This window comes from Opisthorchis viverrini (genome assembly GCF_000715545.1).
Source record: "Opisthorchis viverrini unplaced genomic scaffold opera_v5_71, whole genome shotgun sequence".
Lineage (NCBI taxonomy): Eukaryota > Metazoa > Platyhelminthes > Trematoda > Opisthorchiida > Opisthorchiidae > Opisthorchis > Opisthorchis viverrini.
Window position 1 is genome coordinate 196309 of NW_008751727.1, and position 18367 is coordinate 214675.

An 18367-nucleotide genomic window follows, 5' to 3' on the forward strand; every position below is an offset into this window, starting at 1 on the left:
ATTGGAGACGCCTCTGGTTATTCCACCCTCTGTTACCATCGGCAACAGGAATGATGCGTTTTTCTCGTTTAGCATACCTCTTCAGGCTAGGGCTGATCACACGTTACTTTTAATCCCATCAAAGGCAAAATACCAATTACGTTCACCATAAACATGGCACCAGCCCCACATGGAGTTGATTATTAACCTGATCACAAAACCTCATTGGCTTTTAATTAGGCCCAGTGACAGTTCTGGCAGTTTTCATCTGCACTGGATAAAAATTTGAAGCAAATGCTTTTCATAGTCGATCCATGTTGAAGAGCTATGAAACACAGTACTGCTGTTTCGCTCTCACTGGGAACTGTAACTCATTTTCGTTTGCTTTCATGTAACCGGTAGCGGGGCCAAAGTGAACCCCAGTCTAACTGATTTCGAACAATCCACAGTACGGAATGTATACGTCTCTGATTGTCCTACAAAATATTTCCAGATATTTTCAAGATAGCTATCTAAATAAAGCAAAGTAAAGTGTACTCGAATCTCACTGATCCTCTAGGCTTGAAGTGGGATGTGAGTTCGAGATACTTCATTGGTCAAGTTGTGAGCTTCCAACCAGGAGTTCCGTGGTTCGAACCTAACCCCATCATCTAAACTGCTCCTGTCTAAGCTTGGGCACCCTGGCAGTGTCTCAGCATTCGTGCTTTTTTCAGGTGGCATCGTAGATAGATACTAAGAGGGGTTTAAAGCGAGACGAACGTCTTTTGCCATTAAATTACATCACACTCAAACTACGCGACGTATGGATTGGAGTCGAAAACAATTGCTTTATCGGCAAATGTCTGAGGAGATCATTGTTCTAGTGTTCGTTTCGGGCAGGAAAAGGCACAACAACAACAAGACCCTTGTTGGGATAGTCGGATGTCAGACACGAAACGAGAGCTAACCCAACCACGGGTGGTGGTTTTCGTTTGGAATTTCAAAAGCAACTGAACCAAATCACCCACATAGTACCAAAATCGGCTTCGACTGATAACCTTGGAATTTCAGCCTGGGTTGAAACATGCAGTAATTGCATAAAGCGGGACCTAGCATGAGGCAACTTGACTCGTCCGGTTGAGTGAAAAATTGTGAAGAACTGAGGTTCTATCGTTTAGTCTCTTTATTCAACATCAAGAGCCCAAGAGAGTACAAAAATGAGGACCAGCGTTGTAGAAAAATAGCAGGTAAAGCGGGAAGAAGAAAAAAGAAAGACTTGCTGTTGTTGGACTAAATGCAATTATCGAGCGGTACAAGATAATGGGGAAATTTTGAAAATGAAGGGGAGTCTTCGTCAAGATTTTCCGGCACCACGTCCTCGTCGCGTCTTCACCTGTCCTGCAAGCGCCAACCGGGGTCCACGAGCAGTGCCGCCTCCGCGGCGGCTGGATACACTGGAAGTGCTCGGCTCCGACTCAGTCGAAGTTGCATCTCGCTTTTGTTTTCGTAGCAACTCACAGTCGGAATGGAGGAAGGTGTATAATTTCGTCGCGCATTCTCTGAAAGGTGAATCATAGAATTCTATAAGCATCATTTCAGAAAGCTTAAAGAAAGCAGTCGGGTCATGCTTCGTCAGGCCAATTAGCTAGATTACAAGGCTGGTTGAGTCTTAAAGCAATCAACAAGACATCTTATTGGCAACACGCCCCATCAAGTTAGATGTCGGCTAAGGGGGGGTTTCTTTGCTTTTTGTTAGTTACTGTAGGATAGTGAACGTTACACCGAAGAGCTGGAGGGAATAGCCTGCATGAATTACCGGTCTAGCCTGTCTGTTTCACGTTGAGTTGAATAATCTGTTGAGTGGTTTGTGTGGTTGGATTACCAGTACGACAAATGGGTTAGTGGTAAAGAGTACGTGAGATTTTCGGGTCGGGCTAGATCTACAACAACTTTACTGATAGTCACACACCAACACCTGTCAGTTCGGTTGATATAACACCACTCTTCATGTGCTGGCCAACTCTGCGCACCCTATCATATTTACGCCGGGACACCCCTGTCATCGGTCGCTGTGGTGTGAATCGTAGTCCCCGCCACGAAGCTCCCAAATTTTCTAGATCTTTTTTCGGTCCAATGTCCACTCCACCATGCCTTCCCATCACCGAGCCTTTGACGGAAACGTTACCCAACAATAAACCCACTTGTTGCTTTTCAAAATTTTCTGAAACGATGAGTTCTTGATCGGTTCCAAGAACTTTCCAACTGATCGTGTCAATATTAGTTCTAACCTGCAGTGTCCTGAAAAATTCACGAAAATATACAATGGAACGATAAACATAGAGCACAGACTTCCACTCACGACGTGATGACGAGATCAGCCCGACTAGGGATGACACGTTTGCGCGTCCTACATGAGACAAACGTGAACGGCAGTAAAAGTGATTTCACGCAGAACGAACTTCACCTCTTGGACCACATTGCGCTTGCAATGGACAACTGAATCTCAAAGCAACTGTAGCCATGACAACTTGGAGATTGCTTCCATAGGAGACAATGACTGAATTCATTCGAGGTCTCTAAGTGATGCTAGAGGAATCCGGAAATTTGATGTAGTACACACACATACACGAAGAATTTTTTGGAATACGACGTGTCTCTTCAGTCGTCTGCACAAACGTTTATTCAAAAGCTTTCCCTACAATATAGATATGCACAACGTGCTTACGCGAGGCCGGTAACTCTGATCACCAGGGGAGTCGAAATTAATACACTCAAGTACATTGCGTTTCAGTTCCAGATGCATTCTACGGTGTTGCTGTAGAAAGACAATCGGTAGACTGGGATGTAATGGCAAAAGGAGGAATTTTTGATATTTTGCCGTCCTTATGAAATAGCACTTTTGCGATAAGAAAAACTATTCACCATATCCCTCGGAGCAATGTTTGGTTTCGATGAATACGGTAATGACTACGTGAACGGATGTAAGACGAATAATCTCAGAAGAATCGGTCAATTGATTTACAGCGTCCAGGTGGGATCATTGATATGGAAACATGTCAATCAGCTATGGCCGACTGAGTGCCCTATCCCATTGGCGATAGAAGATTTACTAGACCTCAACCTTCTTCTTGAAGCCTTTGACCTCCCAACACCAGCACCTATAGCCACTGCTTCACATGTACCGCCCAAGACAGATCCATTGCTGCAACCGAGACGCCGTACCTACCGTGCTAGGAAACGGACGGGACCTTTACAACTTGATCCGCGTCGACAACCTTACATTGAATGGCCAAAAGAGGGAGATATCAGGAAGGTCAGATTCCCCAAAGTAATCACTGAATGCCCGAAATCTACTTGGGCCCTTAACTCCATTAGATGATGACCAGACGGAAAGCGACCCCTCAATATGCACCGCGTGACAACCTTGTATCAAAGCCAGACAGCCCAAGACAGCGTTGGACCAAGGACAGTGTTCCTCCAATAATATACCTTGAGGTCGTTGTGTTTTCGCACTCAAGCTCTCGCACTCGCTTGTTCACAATAAAGCTGTTGTGTTCCTTATCGGTGAGCCTTTTTCCGGCACTAGGCACTGGGAACAGCAGTCAGATATTACACATTCAGAATCAATCCGACGATACACGATTTTTTCCGGAAAAAAAGATCCACCGGCTGTTTACGAAATACCTCCAGATTCGTTATTAAGACAAAAGCTTGATTCAGAAAATAGAATGAAAAACAGCAGGAAGCATTCAATTTGGTGACCAGTGCAATTCAAGATGCTAATTCCTCAGGACTAGCACTCAGAAGAAGTTAAACCATCGGGCCATGTGGTTCAGAATGACATTGTGACGTGGATGTGAAGGGAAACAGGCAGTAAGGAACCTGCGGTTTTTTTTTGAGCATATACTGTTTTGAGTCACTGATTGTTCTTTATGAGATCAACTGGCACTCACCCACTGTCCAGTATTTTGGTCAGTTCTTCCAAACTGCATTGTGCCAACTCCTGAAGAGTGGAAGCGTGCTTCATGATTCGACGATAGTTTTTCCAGGACACTCCAGGAAGTCTCAGCAGCATATCCACAGCCTCTACATTATGATCTTCTAAATGCTCACCGTCCTATATAAAGTTCAAAATAGGACAGTTCCGTGGAATGTAATTGCATAAGCGACGGACAATCTATAAATTTCACAAAACGAGTGAAAATTCCACCTGACAAATCATCACTCGAAAAGCCAGTCCACACGTTATCACTTGATGTGGATTCCGTTATTCAAGGATGACTTGCGTTATAGCCCAATTGCGAGCTAATCAAACTGCTGGTCAACCATTTGTGGCCGAACTGCTAAGTATTCAAAAACTACTACAAGGGATGTTGCGGGTTCAAAACTCCCTGCAGGTGATCCCCAATACAGCGTAGTACAAATTCACCTACAGGTCGAAATCTCAACCGAACGAAAACTGACAGGAACATCAGTGACTGTAGTTGCAGAAGACAGCCACAGTCATGAAGGTGAAGGGTGGGCAAGAGTAAAGCAGGTACCTCGCCGCTACCACGAGTGCAGTACAAGAATAAGTTTGAAGTCACTCATTCTAAACTGGACAAGGGGTTTCGTCGCTTTGAACCCAGTTCATCCATCCAGTTCATGTGCGGAACAAGGTCGAGACATCTGTATTAGTTTTAAATAGTAAGCAGACAGCCCAAAAACAAATCACTCAGTGAAAACACCCCGTTAGGAAACTGAATAATCTTACGAGCGGTATCCGGTTGAGCAGTACCGATAAGATCAACGTTCACCTAAGAAGCTGTTGAGTGAACACGGAGGTGAGATCCAACAGAATTCCACGTGCACTATTATTAATTGCCAGACACCCCCATTATGCTTTGAAACGATGTAATCATTCAGCTGTAACACCCCTCCAGTGTCTAGCTGCCGTGACACCCAAAGGAAGCACTAGAGCTGGGATACTGTCACGTTGCTCAAGCCTAGACAAGGGAAGTCGAGAGACAGAGGTTGGGCTCGAATTACGAACCTTCGGGTCAGTAAATTCATGCTCTAACCACTGAGCCATGTTGATTGAAACGATGTACGCACATTCCGAGGCTTTGCGTGCGGTAGATTTGGAGATAACGAATTCTTGCCTCAAGTCTCGGTTTCGTATCCGGAGGGAGACGCCAGAATTCCGGTACGGTGTGGGTGTTTCTACCTGGGATTGGTAAGTAGTTCGAACCCGGCCTCTGCCGCTCGACTTCCCCTGTCTGGGCTTGGCAGCATCCCAGTCCTCGACCTTCCTTCGGGTAGCATGGCAGTTAGGCACCGAAAGGGTATTACAGCTGAATGATTATTATTATTCATGAGTAAGTAGACACAAACCACCACCCTCCGCATCTGAGATCAGCTATGGAACTTTCCATATTCTGCATAGTGATACTTTCATCACCGTAGCATGACCGGAGCTGTGTGGTCCGTCCGGACCAAGTATTCCGTGGATTCTTGCACACTTGTAACTGATATCAATACTAATGTACGAACCTGGCGAATGTCTGTAAGGACGGTCATTCGAGTCGTTGTGCTAACTAACAACAGTGCAGTAAGACCCGGAAAAGCAGAAGTCCTTATTAGAAACTCTGGATACATCTGGATGCCCAACATTGTTGATTTGCGACTGCCACGATAGCATAATCCAAAGATTCCGTACTGATTGTACCGTCCACCTGCATACTCGCGCCTTGTTTTGTCAATAACTGCCAACCGATGGAATACCAACACAGAAACCACATTGGGAATACAGATAACAGGCAACACATCAACTGGCTACACGCGAGTTCTGTGTGCCGTTTTACAATTAAACAGTAAAAAGTCCCTGGTTGGAAGTGCAGAAGATTTTCTATGTACAAAGAGTAAGACTTACCTGAGGAAGCTTTTCGGTGGTTGGTTCAGCTCTGCCTTGTTTGAGTTCAGTGAACAGTTCGGCGGTACAATAGGGGCTAACGCTCCAGAATAGTCTCAAATTTGGGAAGTGGATGGTCAGCAGAGTCAGTTTGGATAGCAAATGATGTGCGTTCAGTTCAGTTCCTGAATGAATACTGTGACGCCCTGTGTAGAGTGAGAAGCCCAGTACACCGTCACCACGATAACCGAGTCCTCCACGCGCCAAGGCACTCCCGGTTACTGTAGGTCGGGTCGGAACATAGAGTGGGTGCAAAATCATGAAAAGATCGGGATTACAGCAAGCGTGCTGACTGATTTAATAATCATCAGTATGAAAAACAACTCCTTTATTGACATTATGCGCAGGAACAACCATATGCAAGTGCCTTAAATATAGTACATGGCACAATGGTGGAACCCCTACACAATAACAATGGTGGTATTTCTCGTAACAATCTTCGTTCTACCGGATTAGCTACATCTATATACAGTTCGTTTGGTTAGCATCACTTTGGCACGATAGCCTTGAATTGGCTTATTGCTACTGAACTGTTGAAGAAGAGAATGTTGGCAATCGAGCTGATATTCGAATTTGTTACTGAGATTGGTGGCTCTGCTGTGAAACTTTCGTCGGCAATCAAGGCGAGGTCGTCAGATAAGTAAAAGTGTGGCGGTGAATCGGTGTGTGAGAGATTGAAGACTATTCACTGTACCACCCATTTTCGTCACCATGTGTACCGTATGCGAAACATCCAGGCAGTCATACCCAAGCGACTGACCAGCAAGCGGAAATCGGTCCCAAAGCAATAACACTAGAAGTCGAGTTTGCCACTAGGAATACATTACGAATACAACAATCCACCGGAAAGGATCCATCTGAAGAGGAGTCACTTCCCTAGAGAGTTCAAAAAGCATTTCAATGGTACCTGGAGTCTAGTGCCGATCTGTTTGAAAAGGCCAACGCCCATCAGAGGTCAAATAACCCCTTTTCCAGGAGAGTTATTCATTGGGTTAGGATTAAAGTATTGTGAGAAATGCTTCTGCAGGGTGTGTGGATACACCAAGCTGGTGACAGCACCCGTTCGAAAGCGTTCCACGTACCTTCTTGTGGATCACTTCGGCAACAAAGAAGTAGGCACAAAGCATTTCGACTCACCTTTTGTCGGCAGCGAAAATTCGATTAGCAATACAGGATTGGGATAGTGTCTGGACATAGACGTGCATTGCTGGTACAGGCGACCGGACTTCAATGACCCAATGAGGTCGCTGACCGACTTTCGCTCAACACACAAATGTGGGGCAAGAATGTAGTCGGACACGCTCAACGTCATCGGTTCAACCTAGACGAAAGGGTCAGAACAGTCAATGAAAGTACTTGGGTTAGACCGTGCACCAAAGAGACACGCGTAATAACGCTTGGTTCACTAATTAGAAAAAACCAATTGAATGTGAGTTAATCAGGGTCAACCTCAGTCCGATAGTAAGCAAATCGATTGCGTGCACAAAGTCAGGTGCTATCGGGCATCGTTCCACTGAGTACCAGTAAGCACAATTTGGTATCATGCAGCAGGATAGTGAACGACGTCCCTGAGTCAAAATGGTGCCATTCGATCACGTTGTGTTAAGTTTGAATGGAATCGACGAAAGATAAACTCGGAGATGTGAGGTAGAACGGGTAACGAACACAAGTGGTCCCGATAGCAACTACCAACCTTGAGAGGAGATTGGTACATTGTTAACCAGTCAACTTTAATCGGTGGATGTCAATGACCCTAGATGATTAGGATATTGGATATCAGCCATAAATCTATTATCATTATCACCAATTTTACTAGAGGGGGAGCCAGTATGAAGTTTATAAAGGCGAATACCTCCTCTGATAAACTGTTGTTGCATTTTGTTCGATAGGTTGACGAAATGACTGACGATTAGATACACAGGAGATTGTGCTACGTATCTGACTGTTCGTACCCGTCATTCAAATGGGTGACAATTCATTCTCAAATGGTAGACCTAGCAGTGTCAGTTGAAAACAAAAACAGTTGCAGACAATCCCGGATGTTACAGTGGATCCGTAAAAACTTGAAAACCGTAGCAGAGAGCAACTAGTTTCGAACCATGCGTCAATAGGCCCGAGTTTCGAATAAGTACGGGTGCATTATAGTTCAGCGATACGCTGCTGGATCAAAAACAGCCATCAACAGTAAGGAACCAATCCAATACAAAAGAGTCAGCCGAGTGGATACCCGTAGTCTTGTGTGAAGAATGGACCACAGTAACTCGGAATAAAGATCGGAATAAGTAAAGAAACCCTCGTTAGAGAAATCACCAGTGGGAGGAGATACTTGTACTCAGAAGGACCGTTTGCATGGTATAAAGCTTCACATGCATACATGAGTAAATGAGTACCGCTCAAAGGATAAATTCTATTGAATAAGTGTTTATAGAACAACACAGGGATGCAAAACAAGCCACAGTCGAAAACATGGCCAAGTAGGATCCCTGTCTGAAATCTGAACAGCGATAGCAGAGAAACTATGTGTTATATCACAAAGGCATAGACATACTAGGTCGAAAGTGAGCAAGTTTACTCACTTTTAGGCCCTTGCGGTGAAGCAAAGCGGGAAGTTCACTCCGAAATTCTCGCATATCCACAATAACTCGAGGTTGCTGGCGCTGTTGTCCGGAATCCGATCCCCCTTGATCTTGAAATGAAGCTGGTACAAGTGCGTCTTTGGGTATAACGATATGACTGCTCAGTTGAATAAGGGATTCAAATGCTTCTCTCTCCTACAGAAATGAAGAAGGAAAGCAACGAATTCAGAACCATGTGAGAAAATATCGCAGTTTCAGCTTCGCTCAATCAAATTGACGATCAGGACAAGCCGAAAGAAAACCGCATGAAGAGTCTCGTTCCAGAACGGTTGCATAATGTTATATCGGCGGAATTTCGTTATATCGCAGTTTCAGCTTCGCTCAATCAAACTGACGATCAGGACAACCCGAAAGAAAACCGCATGAAGAGCCTCGTTCCAGAACGGTTGCATACATGTTATATCGCCAGAATTTCGTGGCAACGACAACAAGTGACGTAGTTGCTTGTAATCAAGTGGATTCCACAACCACCAGAAGAAAACAGCCGGCTAATTCAGAACTACCACAATCAGACTTACCCTGCGTAGTTGAGTCAAGTACCGTTGTTCCTCAACCGAATTCTCATATACCATAAAGTGGACATTCAAAGGAGTAACCATGGCACCGCCATCTGTAGATTCCCGAGCCTCAGCTCCTACGGATCCACAGGCTTGAGCATGACGTCTGGCAGAGTGCACCTCAATCTCACGAATCCAGGATACTCGCGGTTCGTACAGTATCACGTGACGTGGTTGTAATGAATCAAGAACATAGGCCAATCTGCGGCCGAAAGATCGCGCGAATTCGTCGTGCTGCAGTTGATCGACTCCAGACCGAAAAGCTCCACTGCTACCCTCCTCGGTAGCCGCTATGGTAGGTGGAACCCAAATAACAACCTCCAGTTTGCCAGTGTGAGAACTTTTCAGCAAACGCGATGCCACCCGTATCTTACGACAACCCATGGGTAGAAGCTCCTGGACAAGCCTTTCTCTGTCCATCTGGGTGGAATCTAGTGGTTTAAGAATGTCCTCTTCGGAGGAACTACTGCTATCACTGTTCACGTCTTCATCTGGACGTTTTGCTGAATCAAATGTGTTCGCCCCAGCTTTCTTATACATCTGCGTAAGTGTCATACATTGTGGCTCAGTGGGATTTTCGTTGGATAGTTTTGGTACCTGAAAAGAGTGGAAAGGAAGCCTTGTTATCCTTTATTACTACAACAGCACCATAAGCGATGAGCGCTTGTCGAGTAGAAACAATTATACTATGGACATGGATTTTACACTCGTGAAAGGCTTGGCTAGTGCACGGTTTAGCTCATACAGGTAGGGGTCAATAGCATAGGTCTTGAGCCTGAGCACCGGGTGATCAAAACCTGCACAAGTAATCGAGGCTCATTCATAACGAAATGCATATTAGAGTGTTTTTCCAGCATTACCTGCTCCCGCATTATAATCACCACTTTTAAAACTCCAAGCCCAGACTTACTGCTTATTAGGTTTTTCGTGAGGATCGTGAAAAGATGGGGGAACGAACAGGTTAATCATTAATAGTCGGGTTCAATTCCATTTAAGTCCTATCCTATTGGTGAGAGCGTATCGCGAATCGCTGTCCAGGCACGCAGTCTCCTGCAGGCGACCTGATGCTAACTAGTTCTTCGACCGAAGACATCTCAGATGAGGGTCCATGTGCATTGTCCTGGATAGATCACCTGATTCCTGTCAGTATGTTGCACTTTAGATCATTGCATTACAAGTCCATTATTCGTCAAAACCAACTGAAGCAAATGTTTGCAGTTCGGAGTAACTAACCTTTGGATCGGTGATTTTGGGTGGGGGGTCGTCCGCTGAATCACGAGTGTTGATCAGAAAACGTTTCATTGAACATGATCCACGTCGTAGGAAGCGTTCTAAGTTCCGAGCACTGTTTTCGTGAGCAACCAGCACAAGCACCTGAGTCTTGGGGTTGTCCGACGCGTTTTCCCGGCTGTTATGAATATCCCTCAAAATATCTGTTAGCGCTTCCCACTTGGGCGTCAACTCGATTTGCACTGTCTCTGCACAGTAACGAATATGCAAACAGCTTTATCGGCATCGTTCAACGTAACAAAAACAAAAAACAGTACCGACACAACTAGAAATGGGTGGGAAAGAATTGGTCCACTTTCGAGGCCTCAAGTCACTGTGTCCTTAACCTTTATTCCTTGATTTTTCCCTCAAGCATACCCACATCAGATATGGTCCATATACCACCTACCGCAAACGGTGCTGTATAACCGTAAAACATTCTAAACCTACGGGAGAATATCACAAGAAAAACGAAACTCCCACGAGTAAAATTCTGTGGAGCAAGGGTGCAACAGCGCTATTCTGGAAAATTCCATATACAGACAAGCCATTTCACAATTCTCACGAGATTTCACACTATATCTCGGTGCGGTTAAATTTCATCTCTGCAATGGATCTCAGGGACCCAAAAATGTCACAAATAAGCCTAGATGTGGTACAATGTTCACTCCAGATGGTGAAGGTCGCTTGGAGACAGGTTGATTCGGCAAAACCAAGAAGCCTTGAGATCTCTGGAAGCCCCTATGGTTCTAGAAAGCATCCAGCTGACACCTTAACCGAAACGAATCGTTCATAGTCCGGCCGTTTGATGCGTTATTCACTTGGTAATTAAAGGTCGGACGTAGCATGATTTACAGTTGCTAACCAGCGACTAGGCTCATTCAGTAAGTAAATATGGTGCTATTTGTTACACTGTTTTTTCATACAGGTCCAGCTAGTGGGTGTAGTTTTACGGGACTGAGCTTGATACCAGAAGATCGCGTAAGTCGTACCACAAACCGTTACAAGAAATTGAATCCAACTTAGACGCACTATAGATAATGCTAAGCTGTTTTGGTGATGCTATTCTTAATGAATTCGCCCAAATATATATTCTGCGGATTGTGAATCCAACGAAGTAGTTTAAGTAAAAGCCCTAAGCGTGTTAACAAAACCCCATTCAACTTGTGGGTTCCAAACAGCTGGGCATTAAGGTGAGAGAATTAAGAGTAAATCTCATTCCTCATCCATGATAGCCAATTTGTGAGAGGGATCGGGCCACAATCGAATGGTTGCAGCGCGGTTGTGCAGACACAGTAAGAACATACCCAGTTGAAACATTCCGAACCTCTTCCCTTCATTGAAAGCTATGACGCAATAAGATATCGATTGGCTGTGGCCATGAAAACGTGCAAGCCCCTCCTGAATCGGTTCGACAAAACTTGCGGCTTCTCTGCAGTGAACAACTTCAAAAGTAGTTAACAAGCCCCAAAGAGCAGAAAAAACCGGTACTCCAGAGGACCTCTTATCATAATTTAGGTCATATGACATAGCCTGTGAAACTCAAGACGCCAACTTATTCATAACATCAAAATCGCACGAACAAAACATACTTTCGGCGAAGTTCCTATACACCCTTGACCGTGCCGCTGTGAGTAATCGGTCAGACTGGTCCATGAGGAACCATGAGGGGCACACGTACGAACCTCGTCGTCCATGGTCTGCAGATCCACTCGACTGTGCCCCTGATATACCAAGATTCGCCGTCTGCGCCACTTGTCGGTGTGCCTCTAAATTGTTCAAAAAGCTGACAGCGTCTCCCTCTATGAGAATACGCAGCAGTCGACGTAAATTGGCAATGTCACTTATTAGACGCCGACTGGTGGTCGTCAACTGGTGCCACACGGGATCCAAATACATGCCGATCTGAACGATTGCCATGACAAGTAGGGAAAGTGAAAATTGCACAAAAGCAAATGGTAGTTGACAAGCGGTAAGGAGTATGCTATTCAGCCCTTTAGTTCAGCAATTGTACGAAACCTTCAACAATCAACATAGCTGTGGAGCAAGAACAAGACCATGAGAAAAAAAGGAGGCACAAGAAGTGTCTAACACCCCGGGTTTCATGAAAGGGTCAAACATCCCCCGAAACGACGTAAATTCGCATCGAATGATTTTTGGATTTCTCTTGTGACAAACTGTGTTTTACTCAAAGGCTTATCGAGACAGTTTGTAAAAATACAAGAATATCGCAAGACAAAAACAGTGTACACTTATTCGCGGGTCATCCCAATTATAGCTATGCCTACCTAGATCATCCAGTTAATCAATATACAGTTGTTCGATTACATCGTTTGGAAGGTCTAATTTGTTCTTTATAAAAATCCGCTCGGACTATGGGCAAAAAACGCAAACAACCGCTTCACAATCTTACAAGCCATTTGTTTGGAAGACCCAAACGTCCAGTCTAGTCGGGTGCCTTTCACACTGCGGTTCAACGGGCTACTTCAACTATGTTGTGACTTGGTGGACGGTAGTGCAACTCTGTATAGGTCCCTTGGCTTCCTTCTCCGCCCACTATGGTATATCAAAGGGCACGGTAGCTCTACACAGCCCTTTATGGAGATAAAGGAAAATCATTACAAGCGTATTTATAGGGTAGTCACAGAGTGTTCCACAAGGTCGTGCCAGAATGTGCGTGAGGGGGCGAGAAGCGTCGAGTCAAAGGTGCTTGACTCGGATTGGCTGGCATTCTGACCAATCAGGGCATGCCCTCGTCTGGCCCGTGTCCTGCACGTGACTAAGACTTCGCTTGTGCTCTAGCTTTCAGTGTATCTCTCCATATCAGTCAAAATAACAGTAGGAAAATAGGTCTACTTTCGTTTTTTGTGTTGGCCGTGTTACGCGCTTGCAGGGATGAAGCAAAATACATGGCTGTTGGTTGGTCTGTTGGTCGAGATTGGTAGTTGGGTTGCAAACGTGTCATCATCAATCGATTTGACACAGTTGGTATGGGATTTAGTGGAGGAATGAGTGAGAGGATCCACTTAACCCCGCACCGAACATGTCATCCCAACTGGAGTTAAAATGTTTACAATCCAACAGTCAAGCTCAGTGAACAGACCAAAAATCAAGTAGCGCATCCAAGCTACCTAGATATTTCATTCTTTCAGTCTATTTTCTAACAAGGCAATCCCTTTCGTTTCCGGGTATAGTTGCCCTTTGCGTAGACCGCCTCTCGGAAAGTATAATTTTCTATTGGTAACCAGGAGGCACCTCTCATGACAGCCAGCTTCGATTTCTTCTAATGACAAAACAAACACACGTTTCTAAAGTCCCTCAACGCTTAGCACGGATAAACGGAGGAAAGCAGTTATTAGAAAGCGGTTATTGTTTATTTATGCAATTTGCCCGTTCATTCCACCGGACGCTACGATGTACAAAAGCTTGAAAAACGGGCCACCAGTCTCTAGCAAAATTCGAGTCACAGAGTGACAACGCTGCTCGCAGTTCGCTCTTCTTTACCACCCTATTCGTTCTTACGAAACTGGCCCCTGATTCCAAGTGGCTTCCCCCGTTGTTGGCAAAATCTACTTCCCTATTCATTCTTTACCAAGATGCCAGCTCAAATTCAACCTCTCGCTTCAAATCAAAAGTCAGCAGGTGTTTCAGACACCGCGTTCGTTTTCATTCGGCGTTGTTTTTCTGTTCAATTTTTTTCTTTATCGAAGGTCTCTGGACGGCAAAGTTTCCCATATCCCGTAACTTCGTGTTTTGCTGTGATAAGAAACGGATACGCCCCTAATATTGAGTCAGATGTATATGGCCAGTTGGCAAATACGTAGGGTAGCAGGTAGTAGGCTCAATGACACACTTGCGCACTGAGGACACCCAGAACGATAAGAAGCAAGGATAGGACCATCCAGTGACTGGATGCAGCTGATTAAACCTGCACTACTGGTTCTTCCTGTGTTGTCCATGTAAGTTTTGGATGTAGAGAGCACGTGTTCGATATGTATATTCGTTTGACAGCTGTGAACGTGACCGTTTAAACGACGTTCAATAAGACCGAATTCACCAATTACATGACTGGTTTAGGTGGGTGGTAAGTCGGTAGTAGCTTTCCGAACGGGAGTCACTTCAATAAGACCACGAAAAACCCGCATTGTGGAATACTGGAGTATATGTTATAACTCACCAGACCGTCAAAATTCGGCAGCAGGGCGTTCTCCAAACTCAATTCATCCGTGTTCAGGACAGGATTAAGGTCGATTAGCTCGCGGATGCAAGCTTTGACTAGGTCCAATATACAAGATTGACAAGTTGACATATATGAGGTGAGTTGAACCTGTCGAAGACAAGCAGACAAAAAGGGAAATATGGGTATCGGATGGCCTTTGATCCGCTTTAGGGTGACAACTTATCTATTTTTTGCTCGAGTAACATGTGAATAATAGGCCACAAAGTTCTTATCGCAAACGCCCTAGTTTTAGTCGATTTTAATCGAATCACTCTAAGTAACCTACCCGAACTTCTTCCACCTGTGGCTGTGTCGCCGCAAAGCAAGATACCACCTGTAGGTTGAACCGCGGCCAGAGAACCAATTTAGGGATTCCAGCTTGTTTCATGATATTCTCAGCATGGTTATATCCAGATGTGAGGGAAACAGCATTATCACTCATGGCTTTGATAAAAATTGACGGATTTCGTTCCCGTAGTAGTCGAATGGCGAAATTCTCCTGACATGCCTCTTGCAGCTCATGTGCTCGGAGGATGAGTACACCGGATACGAGAGTAGCCGGCATGCGTTCTATCAATAAGTCCACCACAAGAATGCGAGAAGTGACGAAAACAACGCCACCACGCTTGTATATCGCTTCGCGCTCCTTGTTATTCACTTCGGCTGTGATTATGCCCGGTGAATGGAGCACATCATCCTTTGCCAGTAATTCTGATAGAAACCTGGCTTCGGCTGGACGATAATTGGATACAAGGAGTAGATTATGAGGATCGGAATGCAATTTGAGTGTCGAATAGACTATCGTGTCCATTCCTAATCCTTCAGCCACAACAAGCAGTGAGCTGTCTTCATGAATATCAAGCAAAAGTGACGCCTCGTATTCCAGAAGTTCATGCATTGTGCGGCACTGAAAGCACGGAAACACGGATTAACTGTCGTTACAAATGAATAACTCACTGGTTGCTCTTTGTGCTGAGAACACTGTTGAAGGTATTTCAAGCTGAAAGAACCTGAAACTCATACCTTCGGCAACGTTTTGTTAACCTCAATAATACACCTATGGGGAGAAAACGGTCTTCATACACCTTCGATTACTTATTTGTTCTTGATTGTACCAATCTAGCCCCAATAAAGCAGCAAACCTGGATGCATGACCAGTGTGTCACGAAATACCTAACGTATGATACCCACGCAGGATACCGCGGATACCAGAGCTGAGGAGCGCGATCCCCATCCACGGGGGCGATAGCTGCCAGCCAGAGTGAGTTTGCTGGTTGACGCCGTCATACTTCGTTGTCAGGTCATTAGCTGTCCGTTTCACAGTTACATCTACTTAGCACAGGGTTGGATGAAAGATCTTCGAGGCAGACGATCCTGCGATATGTGGGTCACACGCCCTAATCAGCGTAAACTACGAAGCATAGACGGCTGAGCATACGCAGGAGAGTTCCTACTTCCTAAAAACATCCGACAAACCTCAGCATTGTTAATTTGATGCTCCAACCAGACCGAAGCAATGCTTCTTTCACTTGAAGCACCCTTTAGGTGACTATCTACCATGTCACCCAGAGAAAGCACGAGGGCTGGGATACTGCCTGGTTGCCCGAGCCTAGACAGGGTACATCGAGAGGCAGGGACCGAATTCGAATCATGGACCTTCTGGTCAATGAATTCGAGCCCTAACCACCGAACCCACTCGCCCCCTTATCTGGTATGAATTGTACCGTCAAAGTGTACTCTCCGCCCCTGGCAGACAAACCGAAGTCATTTTGGCAAAAGTGGTCCTGATCTCGAGTTGAGGAGTAATCCCGTCTCCAGCCAGTTCACCGGAACCTGGAGAACTGCCCATACAATTAGATTTATTTACCACATCGATTGACCGGTTTTCGGAACGAGGTTTGGGTTTAATTCAATCCAGTATTGTAGTAGCATTTAACATTTGACAGGTATATGGCGCATAACGAACCGTACGCCGGATTTAGTTGAGTTCGTTGAAATATGGACCAAATCTTCACAATTCGTTAAGTGCTAGAGCAGTGACATGCGTACATGCGCCAAGCATTATTGACATCCCTTGACTTCAAGAATGGGTTTGATTACGTTGACTGGTGCACTCTCTCCAACACGATCACGATATAGGTAGACCCCAAAAGTTCGTGATCACGTCCTGTTTATAGTCATATACTTGAGGGTACGTCAGAGTGCACGGGTAGCTCCCAAAAAGCTTTCCTACAAACAGCAATGTTCACCAGGGGTACGCAATCTTCATAACTATGTCTGACAATAAACTCATGCCACATCGGCCATCGCGTGGTGCCATCAGCCGGGTCGCCTCGTCACATGGTGCCGATATACTCAGGTACCTCCTCAAATTAAAGCCTCGACACCCGGTCTATATGGATGTCTTCAATGTTCGCACTCTGAAGCAAGCAAGACAACAGACTGTTCTTGATCTCACACTGGATTCGCTTGGCATTGGTGTGTGCTGTGTCTCAGAAACAAGAATTCAAGGTGCAAGCACGGTGATTGAGGTAAACGCCCCAGCAGTCTCCACTCGCTTCCGGCTGCGCACTTCTGGTGATCCATAGGTTGCTGCAGCAGGATGTGCAGGGGGTTCTGAGTCACCTTGCTTGACTGGACACTTTCTGCTAGTCGCCTGTGTGCGGTTCGTCTGACAAAGTCCGTGAAGGAGTCCCATAAACGGGGAGTTGATCGCTGTCTGTTTATCGTGCATGCTCACGTTCCAACTGACTGTAGCTCTGATGCCGTCAAAGACAGGCTTTACGACGCCCTGAACGCCCTGCTGGGACGAGCTAAAAGCTCAGATATCGTGGTGGTTGCCGGAGATTTGAATTCACAAGTGGGCAGGATTAGCGTATCTGAGACTCAACCAGGGGTCGATATGGATGGGACTCGGTACGTACGTACCATTAGGAACGATTGCTTCAGTTGTGCACTGTTTTTATGCAGTACTAACTACCGAAATAGCCGAAGTCGTCTGGCCACAGGGTGTCTTCCAACGGCCTGCCGCCGACGAACTCAAATCGAACACATAACCATCAGTTACCGATGGTGTGGATCAATAACTGACTATCGGTCGTTTTAAAACACATTTGTGGATTCCGACCACGAGCTCGTCGAGAGTCGCTTTCCATGGCCACGTAAGATTCAGAAAAATCGCTTGGCAACTGAAAGACTGGCGGACCTGGATGTTAGACAAACTTACCGGAATCGTTTTCTAGAGTCACTCCCAAAGGCTCCACCATGAGATAGAACTCATACTTGGACGAGATTGCCATCTATTTGCGTAGTGCTGGGAATTTCACCTGTGGCACGGCACCACCAGGCTCACTCAAGCACTGGATATCAGACCGAATGGTAGCACTGCCTAAATCTCGGAGAAATATCCCAGCCGGCCCCGAACATAGCCTGATGGGATAGTCACCATCATCATCAAAGACAGCAACATCGATTAGCCGCCATTTCTTGCAATGTATCCAGCCAAGCACAGACGGGGTCACGGGGACCCCATCCTGGAAGGCGCACAACACCAACAACACCCAAACTCTTCGTGATCTCTTTCACGCCTTTCTGCCAAGTCATGTGCTGTCCACCTCGCGGTTTGCGCCATCCTGAAGGAGGCACGGAGAACAACACTCGTCTCGGTAGACGGTGTTTTGGCATGCGTAGCACATGACCGAGCCATCGTAGTCGATGATGCTGGATGTTTTCCCGGATTGAGGTGCCTGCAGCACAACCAAATACCCGTTTCCTAATC

General features: G+C 45.6%; 2 protein-coding genes across 2 annotated transcripts in view; one reads left to right on the forward strand and one right to left on the reverse strand.

Moving 5' to 3' along the window:
• Window positions 1–1132: 1132 nt before the first annotated feature.
• On the reverse strand, window positions 1133–15876 carry T265_04345 (hypothetical protein; the record flags this gene model as incomplete). The annotated part of the gene is made up of 11 exons (XM_009169066.1): window positions 1133–1517; window positions 3912–4075; window positions 5870–6129; window positions 7046–7229; window positions 8485–8679; window positions 9063–9698; window positions 10335–10579; window positions 11963–12275; window positions 14548–14697; window positions 14876–15496; window positions 15781–15876. The coding sequence occupies 11 exons, from the start codon at window positions 15874–15876 to the stop codon at window positions 1313–1315; spliced, it is 3069 nt and encodes a 1022-aa protein (XP_009167330.1).
• A 2314-nt stretch (window positions 15877–18190) lies between these two features.
• Window positions 18191–18367, forward strand: part of T265_04346 (hypothetical protein) — a gene marked incomplete at both ends in the record, with an annotated part of 4585 nt that continues 4408 nt past the window's right edge. Inside the window, one exon of the mRNA XM_009169067.1 lies at window positions 18191–18261. Coding sequence (XP_009167331.1) covers window positions 18191–18261 — 71 coding nt within the window. The remainder of the gene's footprint in view (window positions 18262–18367) is intronic.